At 60.2% G+C, this 27720-nt stretch overlaps 12 protein-coding genes across 12 annotated transcripts; 8 read left to right on the forward strand and 4 right to left on the reverse strand.

Annotated features, from left to right (window-relative positions):
* Window positions 1-202: 202 nt before the first annotated feature.
* On the forward strand, window positions 203-3095 carry TRAVEDRAFT_63656 (HD-domain/PDEase-like protein; the record flags this gene model as incomplete). Its single annotated transcript, XM_008037718.1, has 11 exons — window positions 203-293; window positions 355-391; window positions 447-541; window positions 946-1114; window positions 1183-1320; window positions 1382-1447; window positions 1507-1569; window positions 1619-1743; window positions 1799-1941; window positions 1998-2331; window positions 2386-3095. 11 exons carry the CDS (start codon window positions 203-205, stop codon window positions 3093-3095), a joined length of 1971 nt encoding a protein of 656 aa, XP_008035909.1.
* A 1214-nt stretch (window positions 3096-4309) lies between these two features.
* TRAVEDRAFT_164154 (glycoside hydrolase) lies at window positions 4310-7484 on the forward strand. The gene is made up of 8 exons (XM_008037719.1): window positions 4310-4969; window positions 5030-5331; window positions 5392-5798; window positions 5856-5889; window positions 5943-6029; window positions 6084-6113; window positions 6167-6466; window positions 6545-7484. Exons 1-8 carry the CDS (start codon window positions 4369-4371, stop codon window positions 7067-7069), a joined length of 2286 nt encoding a protein of 761 aa, XP_008035910.1. The 5' UTR covers window positions 4310-4368; the 3' UTR covers window positions 7070-7484.
* A 396-nt stretch (window positions 7485-7880) lies between these two features.
* On the forward strand, window positions 7881-9516 carry TRAVEDRAFT_144749 (PRTase-like protein). Its single transcript, XM_008037720.1, has 8 exons — window positions 7881-8334; window positions 8389-8454; window positions 8512-8550; window positions 8611-8662; window positions 8725-8807; window positions 8915-8971; window positions 9037-9113; window positions 9184-9516. The coding sequence occupies exons 1-8, from the start codon at window positions 8059-8061 to the stop codon at window positions 9194-9196; spliced, it is 663 nt and encodes a 220-aa protein (XP_008035911.1). The 5' UTR covers window positions 7881-8058; the 3' UTR covers window positions 9197-9516.
* A 365-nt stretch (window positions 9517-9881) lies between these two features.
* On the forward strand, window positions 9882-11420 carry TRAVEDRAFT_27586 (Nep1-domain-containing protein). The gene is made up of 6 exons (XM_008036693.1): window positions 9882-10329; window positions 10386-10527; window positions 10592-10659; window positions 10732-10774; window positions 10831-11015; window positions 11074-11420. The coding sequence occupies exons 1-6, from the start codon at window positions 10039-10041 to the stop codon at window positions 11110-11112; spliced, it is 768 nt and encodes a 255-aa protein (XP_008034884.1). The 5' UTR covers window positions 9882-10038; the 3' UTR covers window positions 11113-11420.
* A 538-nt stretch (window positions 11421-11958) lies between these two features.
* Window positions 11959-13161, forward strand: TRAVEDRAFT_45106 (uncharacterized protein; the record flags this gene model as incomplete). Its single annotated transcript, XM_008036928.1, has 4 exons — window positions 11959-12116; window positions 12297-12395; window positions 12453-12522; window positions 12613-13161. The coding sequence occupies 4 exons, from the start codon at window positions 11959-11961 to the stop codon at window positions 13159-13161; spliced, it is 876 nt and encodes a 291-aa protein (XP_008035119.1).
* Window positions 13162-13708: 547 nt separating this feature from the next.
* On the reverse strand, window positions 13709-15284 carry TRAVEDRAFT_18717 (actin 1; the record flags this gene model as incomplete). Its single annotated transcript, XM_008036557.1, has 9 exons — window positions 13709-13858; window positions 13920-14064; window positions 14126-14197; window positions 14255-14851; window positions 14907-14975; window positions 15028-15055; window positions 15108-15113; window positions 15169-15205; window positions 15261-15284. The coding sequence occupies 9 exons, from the start codon at window positions 15282-15284 to the stop codon at window positions 13709-13711; spliced, it is 1128 nt and encodes a 375-aa protein (XP_008034748.1).
* A 466-nt stretch (window positions 15285-15750) lies between these two features.
* On the forward strand, window positions 15751-17179 carry TRAVEDRAFT_144763 (proteasome regulatory particle base subunit RPN10). Its single transcript, XM_008037721.1, has 4 exons — window positions 15751-16017; window positions 16078-16425; window positions 16488-16671; window positions 16745-17179. Exons 1-4 carry the CDS (start codon window positions 15845-15847, stop codon window positions 17054-17056), a joined length of 1017 nt encoding a protein of 338 aa, XP_008035912.1. The 5' UTR covers window positions 15751-15844; the 3' UTR covers window positions 17057-17179.
* A 153-nt stretch (window positions 17180-17332) lies between these two features.
* On the forward strand, window positions 17333-17754 carry TRAVEDRAFT_115906 (uncharacterized protein; the record flags this gene model as incomplete). Its single annotated transcript, XM_008037722.1, has 4 exons — window positions 17333-17412; window positions 17480-17563; window positions 17623-17637; window positions 17697-17754. The coding sequence occupies 4 exons, from the start codon at window positions 17333-17335 to the stop codon at window positions 17752-17754; spliced, it is 237 nt and encodes a 78-aa protein (XP_008035913.1).
* A 53-nt stretch (window positions 17755-17807) lies between these two features.
* TRAVEDRAFT_70419 (SCO1 protein) lies at window positions 17808-18997 on the reverse strand. The gene is made up of 4 exons (XM_008037723.1): window positions 18745-18997; window positions 18590-18686; window positions 18346-18540; window positions 17808-18293 (listed from the first exon to the last, which is right to left on the reverse strand). Exons 1-4 carry the CDS (start codon window positions 18988-18990, stop codon window positions 17938-17940), a joined length of 894 nt encoding a protein of 297 aa, XP_008035914.1. The 5' UTR covers window positions 18991-18997; the 3' UTR covers window positions 17808-17937.
* Window positions 18998-19100: 103 nt separating this feature from the next.
* TRAVEDRAFT_57318 (CGI-121-domain-containing protein) lies at window positions 19101-20071 on the reverse strand (the record flags this gene model as incomplete). The annotated part of the gene is made up of 5 exons (XM_008037029.1): window positions 19101-19207; window positions 19274-19427; window positions 19477-19659; window positions 19715-19837; window positions 19889-20071. 4 exons carry the CDS (start codon window positions 20069-20071, stop codon window positions 19308-19310), a joined length of 609 nt encoding a protein of 202 aa, XP_008035220.1. The 3' UTR covers window positions 19101-19207; window positions 19274-19307.
* A 225-nt stretch (window positions 20072-20296) lies between these two features.
* On the forward strand, window positions 20297-22382 carry TRAVEDRAFT_35642 (thioredoxin-domain-containing protein; the record flags this gene model as incomplete). Its single annotated transcript, XM_008036757.1, has 7 exons — window positions 20297-20448; window positions 20501-20637; window positions 20690-21248; window positions 21300-21399; window positions 21452-21661; window positions 21725-22153; window positions 22206-22382. 7 exons carry the CDS (start codon window positions 20297-20299, stop codon window positions 22380-22382), a joined length of 1764 nt encoding a protein of 587 aa, XP_008034948.1.
* Window positions 22383-22717: 335 nt separating this feature from the next.
* TRAVEDRAFT_45113 (uncharacterized protein) lies at window positions 22718-26541 on the reverse strand (the record flags this gene model as incomplete). Its single annotated transcript, XM_008036929.1, has 4 exons — window positions 22718-22918; window positions 22971-23489; window positions 23547-26255; window positions 26317-26541. 4 exons carry the CDS (start codon window positions 26539-26541, stop codon window positions 22718-22720), a joined length of 3654 nt encoding a protein of 1217 aa, XP_008035120.1.
* Between the last annotated feature and the right edge of the window lie 1179 nt (window positions 26542-27720).

The following is a 27720-nucleotide window of genomic DNA, read 5'->3' on the forward strand; positions in this document are numbered from 1 at the left end:
CTTATCATGCCACTCCCCCCATCCCCCTCCTTTCCGCTCTCTGCTCCTTACCACCATCTCAAGCCACCGAGTATCACCTCACACGCGTCATATCCGCGCGCGAGCCTCCCAGCTTCTCGTCTTCCGCGCAGCCGCTCGCCTCGTTGCACCCAGCATAAATACCCGCAGGACTTTGTCAGCCATGCCGTCGCACACGCGCAGGATGCTCCTCGACCTCGACCGTTGCTGGACCGACGAGCACGTCGAGGGCTCGACGTCCTTGAGGCGCTTCAAGGACTCTGTGCATGACTACTGTGAGTGCACCGACGCGAGAGTGCTCGGGGGTGGGTGCTCACCGTCCTTTGTTCTTTGTAGTGCCGTTTGGGCCGACTATATGCGCGATTATCGACACGTATGTGTAGTTCCTGTGTACTATGAGAGAGTTGAAAGCTGATGAGCGCGTGTAGGCCGCAGTTCCAAAGGCTGAGGGACATCAAACAGCTCGGGACGTCCTACTATGTGTGGCCGGGCGCGTCCCATAACCGCTTTGAGCACTGTCTTGGTGAGCCTTTTGCCTTTCTTGGGGGGTGTCGGTCCGTGTCGCGCCGCGCGTGGCAGAATGGATGGAGGCAATTTTGGCAAGGGGATGTCGTGGGTGGACAAAGGGACAAAGGCGGTTGGGCATGACCCGCACCGCTTACATAGCTCTTGCGTGTCCCCTCTTCCTCCGTTATTTTGCGCTCCACGACCGGTACGGTGTAGGGTGAGGGATGCGCCAGTATGTTAAGGATGTCGAGTAGGCTGAACGCCTCGCCGGACACAAGTACACGGCCTACTTCTTTCACATAGCTGCGGCGCACCCTCGCTCCGCCGGTTTGCACCTCATACTCGCCGGAAACCCGATGGGAACCGTTCCTTTACGGTCAGGGGATGTAAAGTTCTAATACCATGTCTGTATTATTCTAGGAGTCGCGTACCTCGCGCAGACACTTGCCATGCACCTGAAGGACTCCCAGCCTTCTCTGGGTATCACACAACGCGACGTTCAGTGCGTGACTATCGCCGGTTTGTGCCATGACCTCGGACACGGGCCCTGGAGCCATGTATGGGACAGCATGTTCATCCCCTCTATCCTGTAAGCCGCTTTGAGTTCGTGTCCGGGCCGTAGTATTGACGATAACGCTTTATGTTTCGCGGCTGTAGCCCGGAGAAGAAGTGGTGCCACGAAGACGCGTCGAACATGATGTTCGACGCGCTTTTGGTGGAGAATGAGCTCGACCTATCTCCTGACGACGCGGCGTTCGTGAAGGCGCTCATTATGGGTGACACGAGCATGTGCACGTAAGTTGCGGTTCGGCGAGCGCTTTCTGTTAAGAGACTGAGCGGCATCTGTCATTTAAAGGCAGGAAGAGAAGCCGTACCTATTCCAGATCGTGGCGAACAAGCGGAATGGACTCGATGTCGACAAGTAAGCTTGCTCATGAACTTACTCGCGGATAGGCACTGAATGGACACGGTCTTGCATAGGTTCGATTACATCGCCCGGGACTCGCAAGCCATTGACAACAAGAGCAACCTTTCACTGACAAGGTATGTCGTCTATTGCTGGCCTTGTGAGTATATGCTGATATCCATTTAGGCTCATATACTCGTCACGAGTGATTGATAATGAGATTTGCTACGACATCAAGGACGCAAACCAGATATTCGAGCTCTGCCACACGCGCATGTCCCTGCACAAGCGCATCTACACGCACAAGACCGGTAAGCATCGCGCCGCACGCAATGCGCGAACGAGACATGCTGACCGCCCGAGCAGCGAAGGCGATCGAGTACATGATTGTGGATGGCCTCACGAAGGCGGAGCCTGTCATGCACATCGCGAAGCGGCTCGAGAACCCGAGGGAGTATCTATACCTCACGGATCATATCATGACCGAGATTGAGGCATCGAAGGACCCGGTAGGTCGACCTACGACGTGGCTACCTTCTGAGCTAATAGAACGCTTCTTCGATAGCGCCTTGCTGAAGCTCAGGCGATTTTCCACCGCATTCGCGTCCGCGATTTGTACAAGTCTGTGGACTTCAAGGTGTTTCCGTGGCACTGCAAGAAGTCACTCGCGGACACGTTCACGCCCGACTCCGTCGTAGCTGCGTTCAAGAAGTTGTACGGGCAGCGCGGGGAGCTCAAGCATGAGTCGTCCGACATCAGCGAGCTGGAGCACGTCGAGGAGTATGCGAACGAGCTGAGCCCGGATCATGTCATCATCGAAGTTACCGGGCGGCACCATGGGATGGGAAACCTCAACCCGCTGGGCTTCGTGAAGTTCTACTCGAAGCACAACCCGAACAGTAAGGGCTTGCACCTGATTTTTACGCCTCTTTGCTGATTACGAGGTTTTGCAGAGGGCGTGGAGGCGAACCCCGACGACGTGTCGGTGACGCTGCCAGGCGCATTTGGGGAGATCATGCTGCGTGTGTATACGCGCGAGCCGCGCTTCTTCGGACTCGTCCAGCTCGGGTTCCGCGAGGTCCTCCGCGGCTTCACAATCCCGCCCGCGCCGCAGTCTCGTGCGGCCACGGAGGAACTTGAGGACGGAGGGATCGACATCCCGCTTGACCTTGGGCCGGACCCTTTGGACATGCTCACTCCCCCGGCAGAATCCCCCTCGGCGTCAGCGCCTGCGGACGGTCTGGGGACGAGGCTGGGAAAGAAACAGCTTTCGCGGGCGGCGAGTGCGAATGTGGCCGGGCTCGGTGCAACGAAGCCGAGAGCGCGGGCAGCGACAGGACGCAGCAAGTCGGCGATGTTGGACCGGACGTCGAGCGGGCGGGTGACGGACGTGGGTGAGAATGTGTTCACGAAGGTGCCGCCCACGTATGGGTCCACGAGTCCGACGCGGAGGGCGAAGGGGCAGAAGAGGGAGCGCGAGAGGGAGGAGGAAAGGTTGACGGAGGAGGCAAGCACGTCGGGAGCGGGTGGGGTGAGCGGGGAGGCAGGAGGAAGCGTGAAGGAGCTGGACTTGGATCTTGAACTGGAGTTGGAGCTGGACGGGGAGGGTGAGGGCGCAGGAGGGTCCAGAGGGGTTCGAGGGCGGAAGAGGTCCAAGGTTTGAGATTCTGGCCCTCTACAACAGCCTAGCGTTTGGTTTCCATTTGCAGTGCGCGCGTTCGTTACGTCTCCCTAATCCCCGTTTAATCCTCTGTGCGTGCGGCGTCGGCGCGATCGTGCTAGCACGCGTACGTACATATTATACTGTATCAGAGTGCCTGTGCATAGTTAATGTTCGGTGGACATGCATCACGAGCTAGACTCGAGCTCGTCGCGAAGGGGGCCGTAAGCCACATGTATCAGGATGAGTGCGCAGTGCAGGCTCCCATCGAGTGCGTGGATGCAACTACAAGGAAACTCAAAGCACCCATGGCATTCGTTCGCGGACGTTGGGGAGAGTACGAGTCGCGACATGAGGGGATAATGAATTCATGAGCGGAGGTGAAGGCGCGTCCCAGAAAGGGAGGAACCGAGCAACGCGTCGACGTCGACGGCTCTCCTCGCCAGGAACCGAGCCGCTATATACCTCGCCGCCCCGAGTTGCGTCTTCCTCCCATGCCCCTCCATGCTCGCCCCCCTATTCTCCTCGCTCCTCCTCCCATGCTCGCGATTTCTTGCCGGACCGCCCTGTACCTGGCACAACGCAAACGCTAACGCAAACAGCGCTCCGGCGGCCTCGGTGCCTCGTGTCTTCTAGATGATAACTCTCAGGGCGATGGATCACTGAATCACGCCTCCGCGTTGATCCCAGTTTGCAGAACCGTATGCTTGTCGACAAGTCGCTAGCGGCCTGTTGAGCCCTTCGCTCCCGGCTCGGCAGCTTTCTCTGCACTCTTCTCTCTCCGTGCTCGGCAAGCTCTGCCCGGCCGCGGAACTAGGAACTCGGCTCTCGTTTTCTCCTGCCGTCCAAATCCCTACTGCCGGGTCTTGCCCGGCTTGTCTCGTACCTCAGGACAGCTCAAGACAGCTCAAGACACACAAGCGCGTCGAGCGAACTTTGCACAGGAGATAGAGCGTATATGGTAAGGGCGCCGTTTATCGCAATGCCTTTCTCGAGCTAGACTCTGTGCCGCACGTCCGGAGGCTGCGCTGCGTCACTTGGTGCGCGCACAAACCGCCCGGCGCGATGTCAGTTGATGGCGAACTCTCGAAATACCCCCCTTCTTCTCCGGCCTCGGGCGTTATCGTCCATCCCTTCGGCCTCTGCTTCCCGCTATCAATAGCGTCTGCGGAGTGGGAACCGACCCCCTTTCGTTCACTTTTCAACGCGTCCGTCCGCACACGCCCGCTTCTCCTGCGCCCCCATATCGCTCGTCCAGCCTTGTCCTCTGACGACCATGTCCGCTCACCTCCCGGCCCAGGATGAGCCCACTCTCCGCTCGCCCTTCGCGGACTCCGCCGCCGCTTCGGCCACTGGCGGACACTCGGCCACACCCTCTCTGGAGAATGCTACGGACAGGCTAGACGAACCCGCGACACCGTACGGCAACCCGTTCTCGCCTCCGGGTACCCCTGGTACTCGCGACTCGTACGTCGGCGGGACAACACCCGCTGCCTCTCGCCCATTGCTACCAGAGGACCCAAATCGTGGATCGGAAGCACTACTTGGTGCCGGCGCTGGGGCGGCAGCGTTTGACGAGAAGGCGGGCGCAGGAGTTCCCGCTAGGCGCAGACGCCTTGGCTTGTGGCTGGGCATCGGTGCCGCAGCGATCGTGGTCGTCGTACTGGCCGTCGTTCTCCCCGTCTATTTCACTGTGATCAAGAAGCACAACAACAGCAGTTCGGGGTCGAAGAGTGGCTCGGGTTCTGGTGGCAGTTCTGGTGGTTCTGGCACCAATCCGGAGTCGCCCACCGGCGCGATTACGGGCGGGGATGGGTCGACGATTACGATGGACGGGGGCACTTCATTCACGTATACGAACCAGTTCGGGGGCTTCTGTGAGTGCTCGCAATAGCTCGCGCGTATCGGCTAGATGAACTGACGTCATTCCTACGTAGGGGTGGACGATCCGACCGACCCGTACAACAACAGTGCACGCGCACAGTCGTTCACGCCTGCGTTGAACGAGCCATGGGACTACTCGACGGACCAGATCCGCGGTGTCAACCTCGGCGGCTGGCTCGTCCTTGAGCCGTTTATCGCCCCTTCGCTCTTCGAGAAGTACCAAAACGTGACGCCGAGCCCGGCCCTTCCTGGCGGAAACGTCGTTGACGAATGGAGCTTGAGCGTCGCGATGCTCAACGATACGAGCGAGGGCGGGGGTATCCAGCAGATTGAGGACCACTATGCCACGTTCATTGTAAGCTTCCCAACCGCACGCCTCCTGTTCCTGGATTAACCTTCTGCTTCTCGCCGGTAGACCGAGCAGGACTTCGCGCAGATCGCCGGTGCAGGCCTCAACTGGGTCCGTCTGCCGATGCCCTACTGGGCGATCGAGACGTGGCCGGGCGAGCCGTTCCTGGAGAATGCGGCGTGGAAGTACGTGCTGCTCGCGTTCAAGTGGGCGCGCAAGTACGGCCTCCGCATCTACCTCGAGCTGCACACCGTGCCCGGGTCACAGAACGGGTACAACCATTCTGGACGTCTGGGCCCGGTGAACTTCCTGAATGGGTTTATGGGTATCGCGAACGCGCAGCGGACGATGGACTACGTCCGGTATATTGCGGAGTTCATCAGCCAGGAGGAGTATCAGGACGTTGTGCCGATGTTTGGTGTCGTCAACGAGCCGCTGTTAGGTATTATCGGGAGGGACCAGTTGACCCGATTGTGAGCAGCATCACGGTTACATTCGATGCGGCGGTCGCTGATGGTATCCCTCTGCAGCTATCTTCAGGCGCACGACATGATTCGTGGCATTGTAAGTGTGGATCGGCGGATTGCCTTAGGGTGTAGACTAACGGGTCCTTTCAGACGGGCATTGGCAAGGGCGCGTACATCGTCATTCATGACGGGTTCCAGAGTACTGGATCTTGGAAGGACTTCTTGCCGGGTTCTGACGTATGCATCCTACTCTATCGTCATGTGCTTTCTCTTACTTTATCTGGTCAACAGCGCATCATCTTGGACACGCATCCTTATGTGGTACGTACTTCTCATCAACTCAGTAAGGCATCGAGCTCACGTCGATACTTCAGGCGTTTGGAGGGGACTTCAACCACCCGCTCGACTACTGGCCGCAAGTGGGATGCGTCGCATACACCAACAACCAGTCGCAGACCGATTTCGGCATCACGCTATCGGGCGAGTTCAGCGGTGCGATCAACAACTGTGGCAAGTGGGTGCAGAACATCGGGACGGACTCGACGCTCGCGGACTGCGACACGTGGAACGACTGGCAGAACTGGACGCAGGACATGAAGACGGGCATCAAGAACTTCGTCATGTCCCAGATGGACGGCATGCACCTGCCCGGCTACTTCTACTGGACGTGGAAGGTGCGTGGCTAAACGCCTATGCTGGCGGCTTCTGCGCGCGGGAAATTAATGAACTCATTAATGTGATGCGACGTGCAGGTCGGCAACTCGTCCGTCACTGGCAAGGTGGAAGCGCCGTTTTGGTCGTACAAGCTTGGCCTCGATAACGGCTGGATTCCGACCGATCCCCGCGAGGCCCTCGGGCTCTGCCAGTCGCTCAACTTCCCCCAAAACGTTCCCTGGAACGGCACGTACCAGTCGTGGCAGACTGGCGGTGCGGGTGCCGGTACTATCGCGGCGACCGCGGTCGCCTCGTTCTCGCAGTACCCACCCCCCGAGATCTCCAACGTCAGCGGCGAGGATGCGGCGCAACTGCCCATGTTCACTGCCACGAGCGCCGTACCGACGTTGCCGACACCTACTTTCTCCGCTGCGACTGTTACCGGCGGCGATGGCTGGGCGGACCCCAAGGACACCAGTCTGGCTGCAGTGCAGATTGCAGGGTGCGCGTACCCGAACGCGTGGGGCCCTCAACCGGGTTCGACGGCGGCGGTATGTGGAGGGGCGACGGCGGCACCCGCTGCAGCTACGCCCGCGCCTGCGGCTGTGACGACCCCCGCCTGAAGCTGTCTTGATGCCACGCACATTTACGCTGCTACCACTGATGGATAGGATATGGACTTGGATCTGGAACTACACGGCTGCTCTCACGACGGACTCGCTTGCCTGCTCTAGTGTACGTCTCATGGACCCCTTCTCGTCTGTAGCCTGGCGCGCGCACACGCACGTTGATAGATGATGCATATGTGCCACACGTAGACGACTCGGACGCCCCCCGACTCATGACCGTACACGTACGTACTCTGTACTCACGCCCGCTGGCTATTTCTTGGTTGACGCTTCCGGCCTCGATCCTGCCCCTCTTTTTCGCTACTACTTACTCGCTCGGGTACCTTTCCCGCCCTGTCCCTTGTTGTTGTGACTTTGAGATTTGTACCGCTGCTGTAACTACATATACCGGACATTGCGTACGGATACCTATTGCTCTTTATTGCTGTTGCTTTATAGCTCCATTCGGGATCGACTTTCTGTCATACGGAGGTGGCACGCGACCAGGTAGTAGCGTCTTGGCCTGCGCCCGGTACGTGTGGACCCTCTCGCACAATATACCCTTTCGTGTGTCGTCTTCGGGCGCTGGCGATGCGCTTCACCGTGTGCTGATACGTCTTCATGTGTACACGATACGGGTAGGCGGGGCATGGGCGGACGGTATTTCCAGGGATTATCTGGAGGCGTGCTCGCGGGGCGGCTGCGATATGCAGATGATCGGCGGCTAGGGTGGCCTCGCACGTCGATCTCGGACAAGCACAGGGAATTCGCTATATAACTCTCCCCGTCCTTGCCGGACACTCCTTTCCCCTCCCTTCAGCGGTCAGGTCTTGATTTCGCTCTCTCGCCTTTGCTCTGTTCTTGGGGTCGTTTCTTGGACTTGCTGTATCGGACGCTTCTCGCCGTGATCCTCACAGCTATATAGGACAGACTCTTCCCGCACCTAGCCTCCTAGCAGCCAACACGCCCTCGCCCCCACACCACCACCCACCAGCACAAGAAAAATGGCAACCTCGACCTCGGAGGGGATCCCGCCGTCGGTGTTCACGCTCCCGCACACGGCGCAGCTCGAGGCGCTGTACACGATCATCCGCGACAAGGACACGAGCCGCGGCGACTTTCTGTTCTACTCGGACAGGATCATCCGGCTGCTCGTCGAGGAGGGCCTGAACCACCTGCCGGTGCTGCCGAAGACGGTGCAGACGCCGACGGGCGCGACGTATGAGGGCGTCGGGTTCGAGGGCAAGATCTGCGGGGTGTCGATTCTAAGGGCGGGCGAGGTGCGTGCATGAGGGTGTGGTGGGTGTGAGAGGGTTCTGATGTGTGTGGGGTAGGCTATGGAGGCGGGTCTTAGGGAGGTGTGTAGGAGTGTGCGGATAGGGAAGATCCTCATCCAGAGGGTATGTGCGCAAGCGTGAGATGTGTGCGAGTAGGGTTGCTGACCTCGGATGGTACAGGACGAGGAGACGGCACAGGCGAAGCTGTTCTACTCAAAGGTACGTTGCGCGAGCGGGTGTTTTACGTCCGGGCAGGTGCTCACGTACGGTGGTGTGCAGCTCCCGCCGGACATTGAGAAGCGCTACGTGCTGCTGCTGGACCCCATGCTCGGTGAGTTGCGCGCTGTGCGCCGAACGTAAGGGGACAAATGCTGATGGAGGACGGACGTGCAGCGACGGGCGGTTCAGCGATTAAGGCGGTGGAGGTGTTAAAGGAGCACGGCGTGCCGGAGGAGCGCATTATATTCGTGAACCTGGTGCGTGTTTTAGACTTAGACTCGATAGCGTGGGTGCGCTTCCGGGTGGGAAGCAGGGCGCAGATGAACGACCGTGGAAGCTCATTTTACGGGTGCGCTTTACCCAGATCGCGTCGCCCGAGGGGCTGAAGAACTTCTGCACCAAGTACCCGACCACGAAGGTGGTGAGTGATGCACAGCTGACTGCGGGCGTTTTTGCGCGCGGGGCAGGGCTGAATAGGGGCGGCAGATTACCGGGTGGATCGACGAGGGGCTGAACGAGAAGGCGTATATCATCCCTGGGCTGGGAGACTTTGGGGAGCGGCGGTGCGTGTGTCTGTTTGACGGGCATAGAGCTCGGGCGGCGGGGGATCTCACGGGCTGCTTTCCGCGACAGGTATTGCTCATGAGAGATAGGCGGGGGGCGCACAGGGCACTGGAGGTGAGAAGGCGCGGGCGAGACGTGCGAGCGGGCAGGGGGAGTGGGTGGTCGGGAGAACGGTTCGAGTGGGAAGCTGGGACGGCGTGTAGGATAACTCTGGCGTGTAGCGGGTACACGGACGGCTCTGTACGTAGCCCGCACTCGTCGGCCGAAACATACGAAGCGCGAGGAGAAGTGTTTGGGACAATATTGCGGAGACTGCGCCCGAGTGGTGGGGAGGAGAGGAGGAGAGATCCGAGGAGTGTCATATGAAAGTATCAGACGCGAAATTGAGCGCGACCTTCTTCCGTCTGCTGCCCCCGCGCGATCGACTCCCCGCCTGCTCTATAAATCTTCCCTCCCCTTTTCTCTCCCCGCCCCTTCGCCTTCCCTCCTTCCACGTATCCGCCTGCTCCTACCGCACTCCCTCTGTCTGCAATGTCCTCTGCTACCGCCTCTGCGCGTCGCCGCCGTCACTCGGGCAACATCACCCGCCCCGTGGTGTCCCCCATCGCCCAGCCCCACAGCGCACTCACCTCAGACGTCCCCGCACGGCCCAAGTCCACGCCCCCCAACGAGCGCCGCAAGCGCGACCACGCCGTCGACAGCGCAGAGGACGAGTCCACGGAGGAGTCCAGCGAGGACGAACAGACCGAAAAGGAAGTCGCTGCCAATGCCATGCAGATCGACGCTCCCACAGCTATCCGCTCTTCCCCAAACGCCACCACCACCCTTTCCGCCCAAGCTGCTCCTGCCGTCCTAGCGGACTCGAAAAATAACATCGCGACCGAGCGCCCGACAAAACCCCTCCCTACGTCCAAGGCGCGAAAAATGCAGCAGACACAGCAGTCGAACAACCCCCTTTTGCAGCAGGCGAACCCGCTCATGCTCCCCGTCCAGGCGCACGTTGCGCGCGGTGGACCGGCGTCGACAACGCGCAAGCTGTATGTTGTGCTCGAGCAGGCGTGTTTGGAAGCGTACAGAGTCAGCACGGCGGGCAGGACCAAGAACGGCAGGGACGGCGACGTGAAATATGCGCTCCTCAACTGCGACGACCACCAGGGCATTTTGGCGAAGACTGGCAGGGACATCGCGGACGCACGCCCCGATATCACGCACCAGGTGCGTTTTACACGGGATTCGCACATTGGAAGGGCCAATTTTGACAGGATGTGCAGTGCTTATTGACGCTGCTCGACTCGCCCCTAAACAAGGCGGGCCTCCTGCAAGTGTACATCCACACCGCCAAGGGCGTCCTCATCGAGGTCAACCCGCACGTACGGATCCCGCGGACGTTCAAGCGGTTCAGCGGCCTGATGGGTGCGTCGTACGTTTTTCGGGGGATCTAGACTTGGGGCTCACGCACGCGCCCCCTCCCACGTAGTACAATTGCTGCACAAGCTGTCAATTCGGGGAGTCAATGGCCCGGAGAAACTTCTCAAAGTGATCAAGGTTCGTATCAGCGACCCGCCGTGCATGCGCGTGCGAGCACGTTTCACTGACTTAGCGGATGCGTACGTACAGAATCCCGTAACAGAACACCTCCCCGCGAACACGATCAAGCTCAGTACGTCCCCCGTGCCTTTTCGTCGGATCGATACGCCGAGCTGACTTGGTGTCTAGCCCTCTCTGGTGATGCACCTGTTCAGCGGCTGTCGAAGTATCTGCCTACGCTGCCGGAGACACATAATATCGCGATATTTATCGGTGCGATGGCAAGAGGAAAAGACGACTTTGCGGACGGCGTCGTGGACGAGAAGATTGGTATCAGCGAGTACCCGCTAAGCGCGTCGGTAGCGTGCAGCAAGGTGTGCAAAATTTCAGCACATGTCGAGTTTTGAGATTGACCGTGACACGCTCTGTCAGTTCTGTTGCGCGCTGGAGGAGCTTTGGGACATCGTTTGAGCGCGTCGTTGCGCTCGCAGACGTCCCGCGCGCCCTCCTTCTCTTGATTTTGACTTGGTTAATGTCGGGTTTGGCCATCTGATTGCATAACTGTTTTTACATCTCACATCTCATGACGCTCCCTCCCAATGCTCCCCTGCATTTCAACCTGCATCTGTTCCCCTGCTCCATCCAAACCCAAAACACCACCCCCATCCCCATCACCCCCCGCATCCCCCTCATGACACACCAAGCTGGTGACTGCCGCCCGCGCGGTCCAGATAGAGTACGACCACGGCGCGCTGCCGGCTATTTCATCCCACCCAACCTGCCACATTACCCCTACCCACGCGACGAAATGCTTAGTGTATTCGAGTAGACGGGCCCGCGCGAGCTGCGACTCAACTTGCGGCCGCGGGCCATGTATATCTGTAATCAAATGTGTTTGTAGCCGTATACCACGATCATGCACCGCATGCCCTCGATCTGCCTGATATCGTGTTCTGCGTTGGTCCAATGGTCGTGCGGGACATCGCAAGGGGAGATGTATGTTGTATTCCGGATGCTAGAGTTGGGATAATGAAGGCGATAAGTAGATGAAGGGCAGATAAGTAGCGCGCGATGATTGCCATATAGGGCGCCCTCCACAGCTCCCACTCCAGCAGCCATCATCCCTATACGTTCTCCCGCACCTCCACCAGCCAGCTCACGTCCCTGCCACGACCACCCCTCCTCCTGCATCCGCCCGCTCACGACCCACCGACTCACGACCCAAGCAGCACGTACACGTAGACGCAAAACCCCACGCAAACACAGACAGACTCAGCCCCAGCGAGACAGATGGCGACACAGGCGAGCGCGAGCCCCATGCCCGCGGGCGTGACGGACCCCAACTACAAGCCCCAGCCCGGCCGGCTGGGCAACCTCACCGTGCCGCAGCAGCACGCGCTCGACGAGCTCCGCAAGAAGCTCCAGGAGGAGGAGGCGTTCGTGCCCGAGCGCATGGACGACGCGACGCTCCTCAGGTGCGTGCGCTAGCTCTCTCTTTCAGTCTCGCTCTCCCTGTGTGTCGCTCGGTCCGAGCTGCGCTGCGCCAAGTACGTCGGGCGGGCGTGGGGCGGGCAGTGCGGGGCGGGCGGTGCGGGGAGAGGGGCGGATGCGGATGGGGCAGAGGGCTGTATGCTGACGGGCTGCGGTGCACGCAGGTTCCTCCGGGCGAGGAAGTTCGACGTGGAGAAGGCGAAGCAGATGATCGCCGCGTGCGAGCAGTGGCGGAAGGACTTTGGCGTCGACGAGCTCTGGAAGTGCGTGCCTCCTCCTCACCGTGCATCGTGCCCCAGCGCTGACCGCACACGACGCAGAAACTTTGACTTCAAGGAGAAGGAGGCGGTGGACAAGTACTACCCGCAGTACTACCACAAGACAGACAAGGTGCGCGCCGCGATACGCCTACCTGCCGTTCCCCCTCGCTGACGGCATCGCTCGTCTCTCCCCGCGCCATCGCCGTGATCTGCCCATTAGGACGGACGGCCGCTGTACGTGGAGCGGCTCGGGCTGCTCGACATCAAGGCGCTCTACGCGATCACGACGCAGGAGCGGCAGCTGCAGCGGCTCGTGTACGAGTACGAGAAGTTCCTGCGCGAGCGGCTGCCCGCGTGCTCGGCCGCGGTCGGGCACCCCGTCGAGACGTCCTGCACGATCCTCGACCTCGCGAACGTGTCGCTCAGCAACTTCTACCGCGTCAAGGACTACGTGATGAGCGCGGCGAGCATCGGCCAGGACCGCTACCCGGAGACGATGGGCCGCTTCTACATCATCAACGCGCCGTGGGCGTTCAGCACCGTGTGGACGTTCATCAAGCCGTGGCTCGACGAGGCGACCGTCGCGAAGATCGACATTATCGGCTCGGGGTACAAGGACAAGCTGCTCGCGCAGATCCCCGCGGAGAACCTCCCGAAGGAGTTTGGCGGGACGTGCCAGTGCGCGGGCGGGTGCTCGCTCAGCGACGCTGGCCCTTGGAATCCGCCAGCGGGCGAGGCGAAGGCGGCCCCGGCCGAGCCGAAGGCGTAGTAGGAATGGAGTCGCGGGACGGGGGGTGTAGGGGGACAAACGCGTCGGCATGTGTAGAATACATCGTTCAGTCTTCGTCGTCGATAAGGGTGCGCGCAAGGAGGGGAACGAACAGAATCGCGCAGATGCTTTCACATCGCCTGCTCTGGCTGTAGAGGACGCACGGACGGAGTCGTACCTGTATACCATAATAGATGCGTGTGAGCGAGGCCCTTTGGCTTTTTAGCGCAGCCCGACGACTCCCACGGCACTCGAGGATGCTTGAGACCATTCATTCATTCCTATCATCACGTCCAGAGAATCGAAATAGTACAACGCACCCCACCATTCGTCACAGAGAGAAGAGGGAAAATGCCCGCCCGACGCGTGCGCGGCCGGGCAGCAGCAGGTCGTGAAAGCGTGGGTCGTGGTGATAAGGGCATGCGTAGCGTATGGTAAGAGGGGAATCTACTACATCGACAGCGTGTGCGCGGGCACCTTCTTCGCTTTTCCTTGCCACCGTCGTCCTCGTCGTCCACAGACTCGCCACCGTGTGCGCCGCAGACGCTTAGAAGCACTTGCGGTGGACGATGCCGGGCCCGGACTCGTCGTACTCCTGCTTCGAGCACCAGAGGTTCTGGAACGTGGAGAGCGACGCGAGAATCGAACCACCGATCCAGACGGAGTACTTGCGCTCGGGGGGAGCAACGATCTTGACCTGATTAGGGAGAGGCACCGATCAGCGCCGATCCAATTTACTGCGCGCGCCAAGCACGTACCTTCATACTTGAGGGCGCAAGCGCGGTGAGCTCCTTCTGCATACGGTCCGCGATACCAGGGAACATGGTGGTACCACCGGAGAGAACGATGTTGCCGTAGAGGTCACGACGGATATCGAGGTCACACTTGTAGATCGAGTTGTACCTGGAAGAGCGCGTCATCAGTCAGAAGTACCGCTCGTGCCATCATCGCAGCAGAGACATACGTCGTCTCGTGGATACCCGCAGCCTCAAGACCGAGGAAGGCCGGCTGGAAGAGCGCCTCAGGAGCACGGAACCTGTGCACATCAGTCTGTGAGCGGTGCTATCGATAGCGCAGTAGCGATGCATCATACCGCTCGTTGCCGATGGTGATGACCTGACCGTCGGGAAGCTCGTAGCTCTTCTCGAGGGCAGAGGAGTGCGCCGCGGTCTGGAGCTCCTGCTCGAAGTCGAGGGCGACGTAGCAGAGCTTCTCCTTGATGTCACGGACGATTTCACGCTCGGCAGTGGTGTGGAAGGGGTAGCCACGCTCGAGGAGGTTCTTGATCAGGAACTCGGTGAGGTCACGGCCGGCAAGATCGATACGGAGGATGGCGTGGGGGAGCGAGAAACCCTCGTAGATGGGGACCGTGTGGGTGACACCGTCACCGGAGTCGAGGACGATACCGGTGGTACGACCGGAAGCGTAGAGCGACAGGACGGCCTGGATGGCGACGTAGAAGGCGGGCGCGTTGAAGGTCTCGAACATGATCTGGGTCATCTTCTCGCGGTTGGCCTTGGGGTTGAGGGGGGCCTCGGTGAGCAGGACGGGGTGCTCCTCGGGGGCGACACGGAGCTCGTTGTAGAAGGTGTGGTGCCAGATCTTCTCCATGTCGTCCCAGTTGGTGACGATACCGTGCTCGATGGGGTACTTGAGGGTCAAGACACCACGCTTGGACTGAGCCTCGTCACTGGCAGAGCGCGTCAATACGGCTGAATCGCGCTAGATCGCGAGCTGGCACATACCCGACGTAGGAGTCCTTCTGACCCATGCCGACCATGACACCCTGGTGACGGGGACGGCCGACAATCGAGCTGCGGATGGAGGTGAGTCTCGGTCCGAATGCTCAGGAGGCTCAGGACTTACGGGAACACAGCGCGGGGGGCATCGTCGCCTGCGACGCGTTCAGAGATCATAGGGGTGTGTAGTGCATATATGGGACTCACCAGCAACTGCGGATGGATGCGTCAGTCGCGACAATATGAGGGAGAGAAGATGGAGACTTACAGCCAGCCTTGCACATGCCGGAACCATTGTCGATAACCTGTACACGGCTGCTTAGCGTGTCTAGCAGGATGTATGCAAGCTTGGACACGTACGAGCGCAGCGACCTCGTCCTCCATTGCTGTCGTGTTAGTTCGTAAAGTTGAAGTGAAGAGATGGGGTCCTAGATAGCGGGTTTATATACGTTTGCGGGCGCGCAGGGGTTGCAGGAAGGGCCAAGACGATGATGTGAGCGGTGTAGACGTCGCTGCGGACGAGAGCGTACTGACCTTGTTGGCCGAGGTGGACGATGAGGGAGATGAGAGAGGGGCTGGAGGCAGGCTCGCCCTCTGCCCATCCCCCATTCGTTATCGTGATTGCTTCAGGGCAGGCCGCCCCCGCCCCAGCACAGCTTCCACCCGCTCGACGCTGCCTCTCTCTCCGAGGCTCCCGTTCGCCGAGCTACGGCGCAGCAGCCGCCATACATTCTCTGCGAATGCTTAGTGTTTCGCCCTCTGCGCATGCATTTCTATCGCAAGGTCGGAGGCACCGGGGAACACATCGGAGACCGACCAGGACGAGCGAAGCGCGATTCCACGTGACGCAGAGTAGGCGCCCAGTCCAGACGCGTCAGCGCACGCGTCGAAGGCAGCGCGAGCTGCACCGTACCTGCTGCTCATCCTCGCCGCCTGTGTCCACCATGCCTCTCGAAGCAACACTCATCGTGATCGACAACTCAGAATACATGCGCAATGGCGACTACCATCCAAACAGATTCCAGGCCCAGTCAGACGCAGTCACCACCCTCTTCCAGACAAAGGTCGACTCTAACCCAGAGAACACCGTCGGCTTCATGACCATGGCTGCCAAGGGGTCCGTCCTGTATTGTACCGTAACTCATGGGCGAACCTGATGTGTCTGCGCGTATCCTAGACCAGAAGTGCTCGTAACACATACGAAAGACCTCGGCCAAATACTCCAGGCCGTCCACTCCACCCAGGACAAGATCGGCGGCAGCGCAGACATCCCCACCGCCATCGCCGTCGCCCAGCTCGCGCTCAAGCACCGCTCAAACAAGAACCTCCGCCAGCGCATCGTCGTCTTCGTCGGCTCGCCCCTCGACGGCCAGGGCGCGGACGAGAAGTACATGGTCCGTCTCGCGAAGAAGCTCAAGAAGAACAACGTCGCCGTCGACTTCGTCGCCTTCGGCGACGGCATCGAGGAGGGTGAACGCAGTATCCTCAAGACCTTCGTCGACACCGTCAACTCGAGCGACAACAGGTGAGCCCGAGCCCGAGCGGGACGCGTGCGCGGCACATGGCGCTGACCCGCCCCCGACCCAGCCATTACCTTGCGGTTCCACCAGGCCCGCACCTGCTGTCCGACATGATCCTCAACTCCCCCCTGCTCGCCGGCGACCGCGGCATTCCAGAAGAGGCGATGGGCGACGTGCCCTCGGGCTCCACCGGCGGCGGTGGCGGCTTCGAGTTCGGCGTCGACCCCAGCCTGGACCCCGAGCTTGCCATGGTGCGTTCTTTCTTGGCCGTAACTATTGACCATGCGGAAGTACTGACGGACGAGCGTTCGCTGCGCTGCACAGGCACTGCGCATGTCGATGGAGGAGGAGCAGGCGCGCCAAGCGGCCGCTGCGGGGTCCGCCCAGCCATCGTCGTCGTCTGCACCTGCGGCTGCGCCCGCGGCGGCCCCAGCACAACCGGCAGCCCCGGCAGCAGCCGCCGCGCCGGTGGAGGACGAGGAGGACGAGGAGGCGATGCTGCAGCGGGCGCTCGCGCTGTCGCAGGGGCAGGACGTGGACATGGCGGACCATGCGGGTGGGGAGGAGGAGAGCGAGGAGGACGCGATCAAGCGGGCGATTGAGATGAGCATGAAGGGGCACGACCAGCAGCAGTAGGCGCGTCGGGGGTGGCCGTCGAGGTGGAAGTGGTGGAGGAGCGCTTCGTGTTGATAGGATGGGGCACGACAACTTTTTCCATGTTCTGACTGGACACCATATAATGTACATCACCCTCATCCCTCACGATCCCTCCGAGTCTCGACACGCATACGGCTTGTATGCGTCGTGGCTGAAAGCTTTGGGCGTCTGTAAGCCGCGTGAAGCGCCCGAGTGGGAGGTGTTCGGCGGCAACGGGATCGGGCGGAGCGCATACACTCGACCGTTGACCACGACATGACCTCCTCGACCGCGGCGTCCCAGTCCGAGCTCAAGGCCGCCAAGGTCCCCCTCGGCTGGCGCGACCAGTGCTCTGCGTGCGTCCCCAGTCTGCCCTCGTCGCTCACGCTGTCAGGCTCACTCGCAGCTATCGCGCGGCGGCAGGCTGCTCATCCCCTTGAACGTGTGCAGGAAGGAGAAGCTGTACCTGCCTTGGGAGTGCGAGAATGAGCGGCATGTGTATGAGAAGTGAGTGCTGCTGTTGCTCTGTGTCGTGTGGGGATTGGGCTGAGGGCGTGGTGTGTTAGGTGCCAGTACGACGAGTGAGTGTCTTTGGGTTATGTTATGTTATGAGAGAGGGTGGTGTGCTGACGGGCTGCAGCTATATGCGCCGGATGAAGGAGCTGTCGAAGCGCAAGCTCGAGGCCGCGGAGGAGTGATGTACCCGTTGTCTATTCTATCGTTGCTTTCTCTCGCATCTCAAACCGCAGGTCGGACGAAGTGTGCATATTAGTCGATTGGACGGTACGTATGTATGAGTGGAGGCGTGAGGATGTGCATTAGAGCGGACGTGATAGGCCCGAGTGCGAACGTATGTAAGGTACCCCTCGTCCTCCCCCCAGCTACACCTTGCGTCCATACTCGCCCTCCCAGCGCGCTACCTCCTTCTTGACGCGCTCGACGACCTCCGCCTCCGTCGTCGCCTTCCCGAACGCATCGACGAACTTCCCATGCGGGTCCATGAAGTAGAAGAAGATGGAGTGGTCGACGAGGTAGTCGTCTGTCGCCTTCGCGTCGGGGGGCGTGGAGAAGTACACGCGGTAGGCCTTGCAGGTCGCCTTGAGCGTCGCGTAGTCGCCGGTGAGGCCGACGAGGCGCGGGTGGAACTCGGCGACGTAGCGCGCGACCTGTTCCACGGAGTCGCGCGCGGGGTCGACGGAGATGAAGATGGGCTGCACTATTGGGCCGTATTCCGCGTCTGCGGGGATGTGAGCATGAGCATAAGGGAGAGGGGAGGGAGGGGGGCGCACCGAGCTTGTCAACTGCGGCGCTCATCTTGTCGAGCTCTTCGGGGCAGATGTCGGGGCAGTTGGTGAAGCCGAAGTAGATGAGGGACCATTTTCCGAGCAGGTCCTTGTCGGTGAAGGGCTCGCCCTTGTGCGTGGTGAGGGTGAAGGGCCCGCCGACTTGGGGGCGGCCGACGGCTTGGTCCTCGCGTTCCTTGCCTGCACACTATGAGGGGGAGGTACTGGGCGGGGAAGTGGAAGGACGTACGGCGTTGCTCGATGAGCTTTTCCTTCTCGTTGCGGAAGTAGAGGAAGAGGGCGGCGCCGGTGAGGACGAAGAGCGCGGCGGCCTTGGGCGTGAACACCTGTGACGAAGCTCGGTGAGCGGGTATGCCCTGACATGCTATTCGCGAGAAGACGTACGCCGACGGTAGCACGGTCCCGCTCGCCGGAGGAGGTTGAGTGGGACGGGTTCAGCTTGGGGTCGGGCGGGGTCTGCTGCTGCTGCTGCGAGTACGCCCGTCGCGAGCAGACAGAGCTCGGGGATCGTGGGGCGCGAGCTGCGCTGCGCGTGCCGGCATGTCTTGCACTCAGAGGAACTCGAGAAGAGGAAGCGAGCGCGGAGGGCCGGGGGAAGGCGGCGAGGCGGAGGAGGGAGGGGGCAGACATGGTCGACTCCTAACCCTACCATCCCGCTTTGAGCTCTGTACGCTCTCGGTCAGACTCGGGCCATGTCTAGGCCACTCCCCGCCCATCTGCGAAATTCGTACATTTCGTGCGTATTTTACAACGCTAGCGTACATAGCTCTGGGGTACTTCTACAACATAAAAAACGCGCATTATCCGCTATACGCTTTTTGTATGGCCTACCTCCGCCTGGATTGTGCTAGACGCCCAAGAGGTGTAGTTAGAACACTCGGCAAAATAACATCCATCGTCTGCGGAAACTCACCTGGAGGAGGGTTGGGTAGGACAGCAACGGCTGCTCAACCCATCACACTCTTCATCGCCACGGAGCTCGTAACGATTTCGTTCACAATCGCTCGTTCTCGTGCGGCATCCTTCGCGGCCGCCTTCACCGCTGCTTCTCCATTTAGCTTGTAGTACTGCAACCGAAGTCAGATCCAAGTCAATGCAACTCGAGAGGTGATGTACCTTCTTGATGCTTGCCCAGTCCGTTATATTTGACAGTTCCTCAAGCGAGACGAGTGTGCCCTCGACCACCTTCTGCATCTGCCCCTTGACGTCCTCACGATCCAGGTCTGGCGAGCATATCCGGACCACTATCAGAGACTTAGTCGCGTCTGCAACACCATAGCGTCGGATGGCCTCGGTGATCTGGTCATGTAGCATGAGTTTTCGGTATTCGCGCGCGCAGCCAGGGTGGGTGCACATTATTTGTCGGGTTCAGAGCCCAGAGGATCTCGGAGTGCACTGTCTTCGTGCGGAGCGCTCCCTGTGCCTGCGCGAGAAGGGCTTGGTAGACGGCCGTCTGAAGGTGTAGAATACTGCATATCTGATACTAGATGAGCTTCGTGTCTCGTCCAGATATTTATGTTGTACATACGAGACGAGCTTCGATGAATGCAAAGTTCACGGCTTCGCGCTCGGCGTCACCCTCGGCGCCTTCCAGTTGGCTTGCGCGCACGATGCGGCTTCTCAGGGCAGCAGAGTTCTGTACATCGGCGTAAAGCGCGACATGTGTTGTCGAGATTTCTGTGGGAAGATAGTCGTAGCGGAAGGTCTGCATGATAGATGGGCGAGAGTTCGAGGCAGGTGGAGAGCGTAGCGGGCGCGGGGAGACCACAGCCACTCGGACCGATCACTCAGCATACGCCTCTGCCACCGACCACCACCTCCGTCTCGCTGCTTCCGCTTTCCCTTCTCACTGCGCCTCTGTTTTGTCTTTGGAATCTGGAAACACACATTCTCTTTTCTTACTAACGTTGTTCCGGTCGCACCGGTTCCGACCACTATGAGGCTCCTCTCCCGCGCGAGACTGACCTTCTCCCTCCTTGTTTCCTCCGTCATCCTCGCCTCTACCGCCCTCCCCGTTGAGTCTTCAGAGACTGAGCTCCTGGTACTCACCCCCGACAACTTCGAAACTACCGTCTCCGAGGGTGTCTGGTACGTCACCACCGCGTTTAGTTGCCCGCCAGTATACCTTACATCCACGTAGGTTTGTGGAGCACTTCTCCCCCTACTGCGGCCACTGCAGAAACTTCGCGCCCACCTGGAAGCAGCTCGTCGAGCAGACCGAGAAGAAGGCCGACCCCGGCATCCACCTCGCCCAGGTCAACTGCGCCATCGACGGAGGTGCGTCCACTACTTGCTCCGCGCCCGGTCCGGCTGACGCGCCACGCCGCAGACCTCTGCCGCAAGAACAAGGTCGATGGTTACCCACAGATGAACCTGTACAAGAACGGCAAGTACGTCGAGACGTTCAAGAAGGCGCGCAGCCTCGAGATCCTCACCGAGTACCTCGACGCGCACGCCGAGCCGCGCGCGCCCCCGGCCCCAGCTTCCACCGCTCCCGCTGCCCCCGAGCCCACCGCGAAGGACGAGTCCGCCCCGGCGGTGCGCGAGAAGAAGCCGGACGTGAACCCGAACGGGACGGTGCTGAAGCTGGACGGGGCGAACTTCCGCTCGCACGTGGACAAGGGCGGCATCCTCGTCAAGTTCTTCGCGCCGTGGTGCGGGCACTGCAAGAAGCTCGCGCCCATTTGGGAGCAGCTCGCGGGCGAGATGCAGCACACGCTGGAGGTCGCGGAGGTCAACTGCGAGGACCACGGCGCGCTGTGCCGGCTCGAGGGCGTGTCCGGGTACCCGATGCTGTTCTACTATGGCGGGAAGGAGGCGAAGACGGAGTATACGGGCGCGCGGAAGCTTGAGCCGCTCAAGGCGTTTGCGGATAAGGTTTCTGGGCCGTGAGTGCATCATCTATTGCCGCACGAGGGTTTGTGCTTATTCCAGGATAGTGGTGTACAGGAGCTCAAGTATGGCGAGCTCGAGGCCCGCGTTGCAGAAAACTCCGTGCTTTACCTCCTCTTGCACGCTCCCGCCGACCGTGCGATATTCGTAGGTGTTTGTATGCACAGATATTCAACCGCTTTTTCACACCCTCCTGCAGCAACAAGTCGTTGATGCGTCGCATGTACTGTTCGGCTCGCCGCCGCTGTACACGTCGTCCTCCAGCGCGTTCTACGACCACTACAACATCAAGGCCGGGACCGCCGCCATAGTCGCGCTCAAGGACCACGACCCGAACGTACCCGCGGCCGTCTACAAAATCCCGAAGCCCGTCAGCACCGCAGAAGAACGCCAGGCACTCGTCGACTGGGTACGTTGCATTATCTCATGTGGCCTGAAGCACGCATACTGACTGAGACTCCGCGCACGGCAGCTGCTCCGCAACCGCCTCCCGACCGCGCTCGAGCTCGACTCGGACAACTTCCAGGACGTGATGAACGCGCCGCACAAGCCGCTCGTCGTGCTCGTCGCGACCGCACAGCGCGACCTCAAGCAGACCGCCAAGGACGTCGGCGAGCTCGCGCGCAAGTGGCGCGACGCGCGCGGGCGCGCGCCCGTCGTGTTCGCGTGGATGGACGCGGACAAGTGGGGCAAGTGGCTGAAGAGCATGTACGGGATCAAGGCGGGCGGGCTGCCGCGCGCGGTCGTCGCGAACCACACGCGGCTCGTGTACTGGGACAAGGACCAGTTTGGGGAGACGATCAGCTTGACGAGCGCGAGCGTGTTCTCGGCGGTGAATGGTGCGATGAAGGGCACGATCCCGTATAAGCACTCGGAGAACGCGATTGAGCGGCTTGCGAGGGTATGTGCTGCGTTCTTTCTGGGGGTTTTATTGGGCTTACGGTTGGTTGCAGTATTTGAACGACAAGCTCGTCTCGGTCGAGACCTACGTCGTCTCAAACCCGTGGCACACCGCGCTCTGGGGCTTCGTGCTGCTCATCGCGCTCTTGCTCGGGATCAGGCGGCTGCTCGCGGACACGGAGGATTCGAGAGAAGGGGGTTATTTGCGCAAGGGGGGGCGTCTCGACTAGGATGTACACGGGGGCATGTACTGTAAAGCGCAGTCTCATCGCGGTCGTCACGGGTGAATAATGCATACGGGTCTCTAGCTCGACGTCTAAGTAGCGCGACAGGAAGATGCAGCAGATGCAGGGCAGGTATAGACATTAGTAGTGCTACAGTAGTGTGGTAAATAGCGGTGCAGTGTGGTGCGGCGGGCAGACAAGGGCTTGCAGGGGTAGTGTACATTGAGCGTGGGCGGGCGAAAGCAGGGGCGGCGGGGAGCAGCAGTAAAGCCAAAGCAGTCCATCAAGAACAAACACGACGACGTGTAGGTACCGGCCTTGCACGATGGGGTGGACCCCGATCATGGGAGGCTGGGGCTCGGGGGCGCGGCAGCGTCCGTCGACGCCCAGGGGGAGACGGACTCGTCGAGCATGATCCCGCTGATCCGCTGGTAGACGGCAGGAGGGAACATACGGGCTTGTAACCGCTGCAGAAGAGCGACTGCGCGGTCGCGTTCGCCGTTACCGAGCTCGGCGCGGACCATGGCTTCCCATGTTGAAGGCTGGAAGAAAAATCAGCGACTGTATGCACTCTCGGTAGATCAGAATACGTACTTCGCGGAATACAGGAGCGTTGGCGGGAACCGGGGAAGTAGGGTGCGGCTTGTTTTGATGGGGTGCGTGGTTGTGCGGGGCTGCGACGCCCTCCTGGGGGTCCTGGAGGGACTCGAAAATCTCCCGGGAGCGCTCGATCTCGCCCGCGGACGCATATCCCTTGATGAGCAGGTTCGCAATGTACGCCGTCATGTGCACGCCGCTCGCCTGGAAGCGCTCGAGGTACTCCGGCGCGAGGTCCATGCGGCGAAGCGTAACGAGCGAGTTGATGAGCGCCTCGTAGACGACGGCGTCGGGCATGGGTGCGCCGCGGGGGTTCGTCGTGGAGTGCGTGGCGATGGAGTCGAAGACGGAGAGCACCTGGTCGAGGTCCTTCTGCACGCAGCCCCAGGCGTTGATGAGCGCCGCCCAGTGGGTGCCCTGCACGGAGACGTTGCGGTCGGCGACGAGCTCGAGGAAGGTCTTCTCCATCGCAGGGATATCGATAGGCTCAATGCAACCGTATGCGTCGATGAGGAGCTGCGTGGTAAAGTTAGTATACAATTGGAAAAGCAGGACGATTGACCAAGGACTAACCTTGTACGTGTGCGCCGTGGGCTGCACGTTGGCCTCCCGGAGTGCGTTGTAGTAGTGCAACACGCGCTCACGATCCGGCTTCGTGTGCGTGTACAGCTGCATCATCGTGTTGTACGGGGGAACACGGGGCTTGAACGTCGGCTCGCTCGTCATCTCCTGGAACAACAGCTCCGCGGACGCAGCATCGCCGACACGGCAGCATGCAGCGATGACCGCGCCGTACGTGACCGACGTCGGCTGCACGTTGCGCGCCTTCATGTCCTGGAAGAGGTGCAGCGCAAAGTCTGCCTTGCGCGCCTTCGCGAGCTTGGAGATGACCGTGTTGTACAGGAAGATGTTCGGGACGACGCCGTACGCCTGCGACTCCTGGTAGAGCGCCATGGCGTTCGAGGTGTCGTCCGTGGTGTCCTTGACGTTGAGGATGAGCGCGCCGTACGCGTCCGCGGAGGGAACGCCGCCCTGCTGGATGACGCGTTGTCGGTGGACGTGAGCCGCCTCGACGTCGCCGGCGTGAGCGAGACCGATGATCATGTGGTCCTCGACAAGGAACCAGCCCGACGTCTGCCATTGTTTCGGGTTCTCCAGCGAGCCCAGGACATTCTGCGCAGTGTTGTAGAGCTCCCGGATTTTTTCCATCTCGCCCAGGCGGCCGAGAGCACTGATCAAGCGAGCGATGACGATAGGCCGGGGGTAGATGCCGTTCTCTGAGCCGTCCTGGAATCTCCGGTAAGCCGTGAGGACGGCAGAGCGGTTACCACCAGGGAAGAACTCTCCAACGAGGTGACTGTGCGCGCTGTCGATCCGGGCAGAGGAGTACGGGTTGACGGAGGACACGGGGGTGGCAGGGGTTTCGTCCCATGAAGAGGGTGTCTCGAACGAGTTGGCAGAGGTGAGAGAAGGTGACTGCTGGACCTGCTCAAGCTCGGCAAGGCGCGATGAAAACGGTTCGCCAAGCTGAGCAAGGAGACGCACGGAGTTCAAGTCGCTCGAAGACAGACCGCGGACAAGTTGACCCTTCGCATGCTCGCTGAACTGCGTGATGTCCACAGAGTGCTGGAGAAGATCGTCGACCAGAGTGTTCAGCGATGCCGCAGAGTCGACGTCGCCCGCAAGGATGACCTCGAGCAGCGCCTCCCACTCCCTAGCGGAAAGGGCGAGTGTCGGACTGTTCCTCTGGAGCGCATACGCGTTCAAGCAAGCCTCACTGAACGACGCAGAGTGCAGGGCGCCGACATCCGAGAGCATGGCCGAGAGCCGGAGAAGGTGGGTCAGCGAGATCGAGGTCGTCGACTTCAGCATGTTAGTGACCAAATCGACAACGAAGCGACGCGTGCCCTCTATCCTCCACTGGGTCTTGGATGAATCGAACGTCTCCTGGGCCTGACCTTGATGGAGAACTTGAAGTTGCCGTGACGCGATCCGTTCCGCTAGGTCCAGAGCATGTCCCGGGGATTGACGTTTCCAATACTGCATAACCAACCGCTCGCAGAGGACACGGGAAGTTTCCCGCTGGAAGGTGAAGTGAACGTTGTTGGTGTCCCATGGGAGAACATGGTCCGAGAGGAAGTCTAGGAGTTCCAGTGCCTTCGCCGTTCCCAAATCCGCGCGCGTGTCGATGAAGCGCAGGTTGGCCGCGAGTACCGAGTCCCGGTGGTCGCTCAGGACAGCGATCCCATCTTCTGGAGCGACCTGGAGCCAGCGCACGAAGAGCCGGTTGAGCTCCGCGACCATGCCCTCGTCAGCCAACGCGTCGAGCATCACAGTCCAAGCACCTTGGTCGGGACGACGAGGGACGTGGATGGGTTCGAAGGGATCAGTGCTCGCCGGGTCCTGTTGCTGGACCATCCGCTCGAACCAGGACAGCGCAGTCGGAACATCGCCAAGCTGGCAGAAGCCAGTGATCGCACGGGAGAAGGTGGACGACGAAGGAGGGGGCACGTCCGTTGCCTTGAGCACATCGCCGGATGGGGTGTCCATCATTTGCTCTAGGAGGCCAAGCGCATCCGAGGGCTGCCCGCACCGGAAGTAGGCCGCAAGCATCTCGTTCCAAACGGCCGTCTGAGAAGCGCGCTGAGAGTACAGGGGCACGTGTGCGGACGCATCGCTGCGCAGGGCATCGAAAGACCACTCGATGGAGTCCAGACGTGACGCCTCCTTGAACTTCCCGAACATGCTCTCCGCTCCACGCGCATCCTTGCTACTAGCGAAAGTAGCGATCAGGCTGATGAAGGTTTGTGCATCGGGAACGATATCTGAGCGCTTCTCCAGGTGGGCGTACACGGTCAAGGCAGCGTCCGCGTTGGAGTGGATGACACAAGAACGGAGGAGTTTGTTGTATATGTGCAGCGGAAACTTGGAGTTCGGGTTGACGGCGGCAGTCTGGAAGAGAGCGAAGGCAGACGCGAAGTGAGAATCGCCGCGTAGACTGGCGATACGCTGTTCCTCTTCCTCGGCGCTCTCGTTGAGGGCAGCACGACGACGCCTCTTCAGACGAGCTTCTGCACGACGGACCGCCTCGTGATTCTCGAAGTCGCGGTCCGTGAGAGTGCTAATGAGGGTTGCGTAGGTACCAAACCCAGAACGCACGAGCTGGGATGCGTCCGAAGACGCATCGCCTATGAGGTTCTGTGAACGATGCTGGGAAGGAGCGCGGAAGGCGCTGAGCTTCTCTACGCGTTCCCTGACCTGAGTTGCGGACAAAGGAGAACCCTGGTGCAAGGCGGCGTAAGCACGAAAGGACAGACGCGTAGAGAGAGTGAATGTGACTCACGGTGGGAGTGGTGTGCAACCGACTGCTAGTGTGAAACTTGGACGGGCCAGGGCCGCTATGAGCACTCCCGCCGGACACGGATGAGCCCCATCCAGTGACTGCGGTGCTAGGACCGGAGGACTGGAGCTGAAGGACATTGCGGAGAGTATGGCCAGTCTGGTTCTGGATGGAGACGACGGCACGGGAGGTGTGGTGGAAAAGCTGGTTGGCGACCTTAGGAAGCATGACGGTTCGTCGGCGGCATGCAAGCCAGCTGATGCCCACGAGTTGACCAGAGAGAGCGTCGGACTGGGTCCTGCTGCGAAGAGGGCGCGGACGGGAGGGCGGGCGAGGGAGGACGGAGGCGGGGCGATGGGGGACGAGGACGAGCACCGAAATATTCGAATTTGTGCGGCCGCTGATCGACGCCGACGCGCCTCGCGGCCCCTCGGCTGCCCATCCCGGCTCCCTCCGATCCTCCCCGGCGCTCACGACACACACGGCGGTGCCGGACCGACACACACCGCCAACATAGGTAGAATGCACAGTTTGCTTACTAACCAGTGACTGGATGACTTCCCGAAAGGCTCTAGATCATATCCCAGCTCCCTTCTGGGTAGTGGGTCTTCAATGTCAGTGGTGGTCAAGAATACAATTATAATGCATTATAATCTAAGAGATAATCCTGTTACTAATTACTTACACCGTGGTGTGTAATGGGGTTGTGACACGAGCAATAGAATACATTATGCCTGGTGTAAGTAATGATATGTAATGGGGAATATCATAAATCAAAGTAGGGCGGATGGTGCCCTTAAGAATCATCTGGAATAATACTGTGGTCACAAAATGTCATACATACTAAAATATTACTGTAGCTATATGACCAAACCGGTGAGGGGTTCTGGTGTGACCAGCAGGACTGAAAGTGGTGGTGCTGCCGAAGGTGGTGCAAGTGCCTAGGGATTGTGACCGGCAGGTACAAAGTGGTGTGGCGCTCCTGCAGGGGCCGCCAGCGGGCCCTAAGAACGGTGTGATCAACCGAGGACCACTGGACACAACGGCAGGGGTGCGGTGGTGACCTGGGACAAGGGCCCAAAAGCAGTGGGGGAAAAGGTCAATGTGACCTGCGACCCGCCAGATTGGTCATATAGCTACAGTAGCAAGAGAGAGGGGCAGATATCAAACAACCTCATTATTGCTTGCTATCTCCCTCACCCAAACAGGCATATAATGGACTGCAGACATTCACCATCTCCACCAAGGCTTTGTGCATGCTAATCACCATTCTCCACTCACTCAAGAACATATCCTCTACCATTGTAAGGTGACCTACCCTTCCCAGAAACATTGCAATGTGCCAGGGTCTTTTTATGCTAAAGTGACTGAGCAACTCAAAATACTTTTTTTTTAGAGGTGCACCCT

The sequence above is a fragment of the Trametes versicolor genome (genome assembly GCF_000271585.1).
Source record: "Trametes versicolor FP-101664 SS1 unplaced genomic scaffold TRAVEscaffold_3, whole genome shotgun sequence".
Lineage (NCBI taxonomy): Eukaryota > Fungi > Basidiomycota > Agaricomycetes > Polyporales > Polyporaceae > Trametes > Trametes versicolor.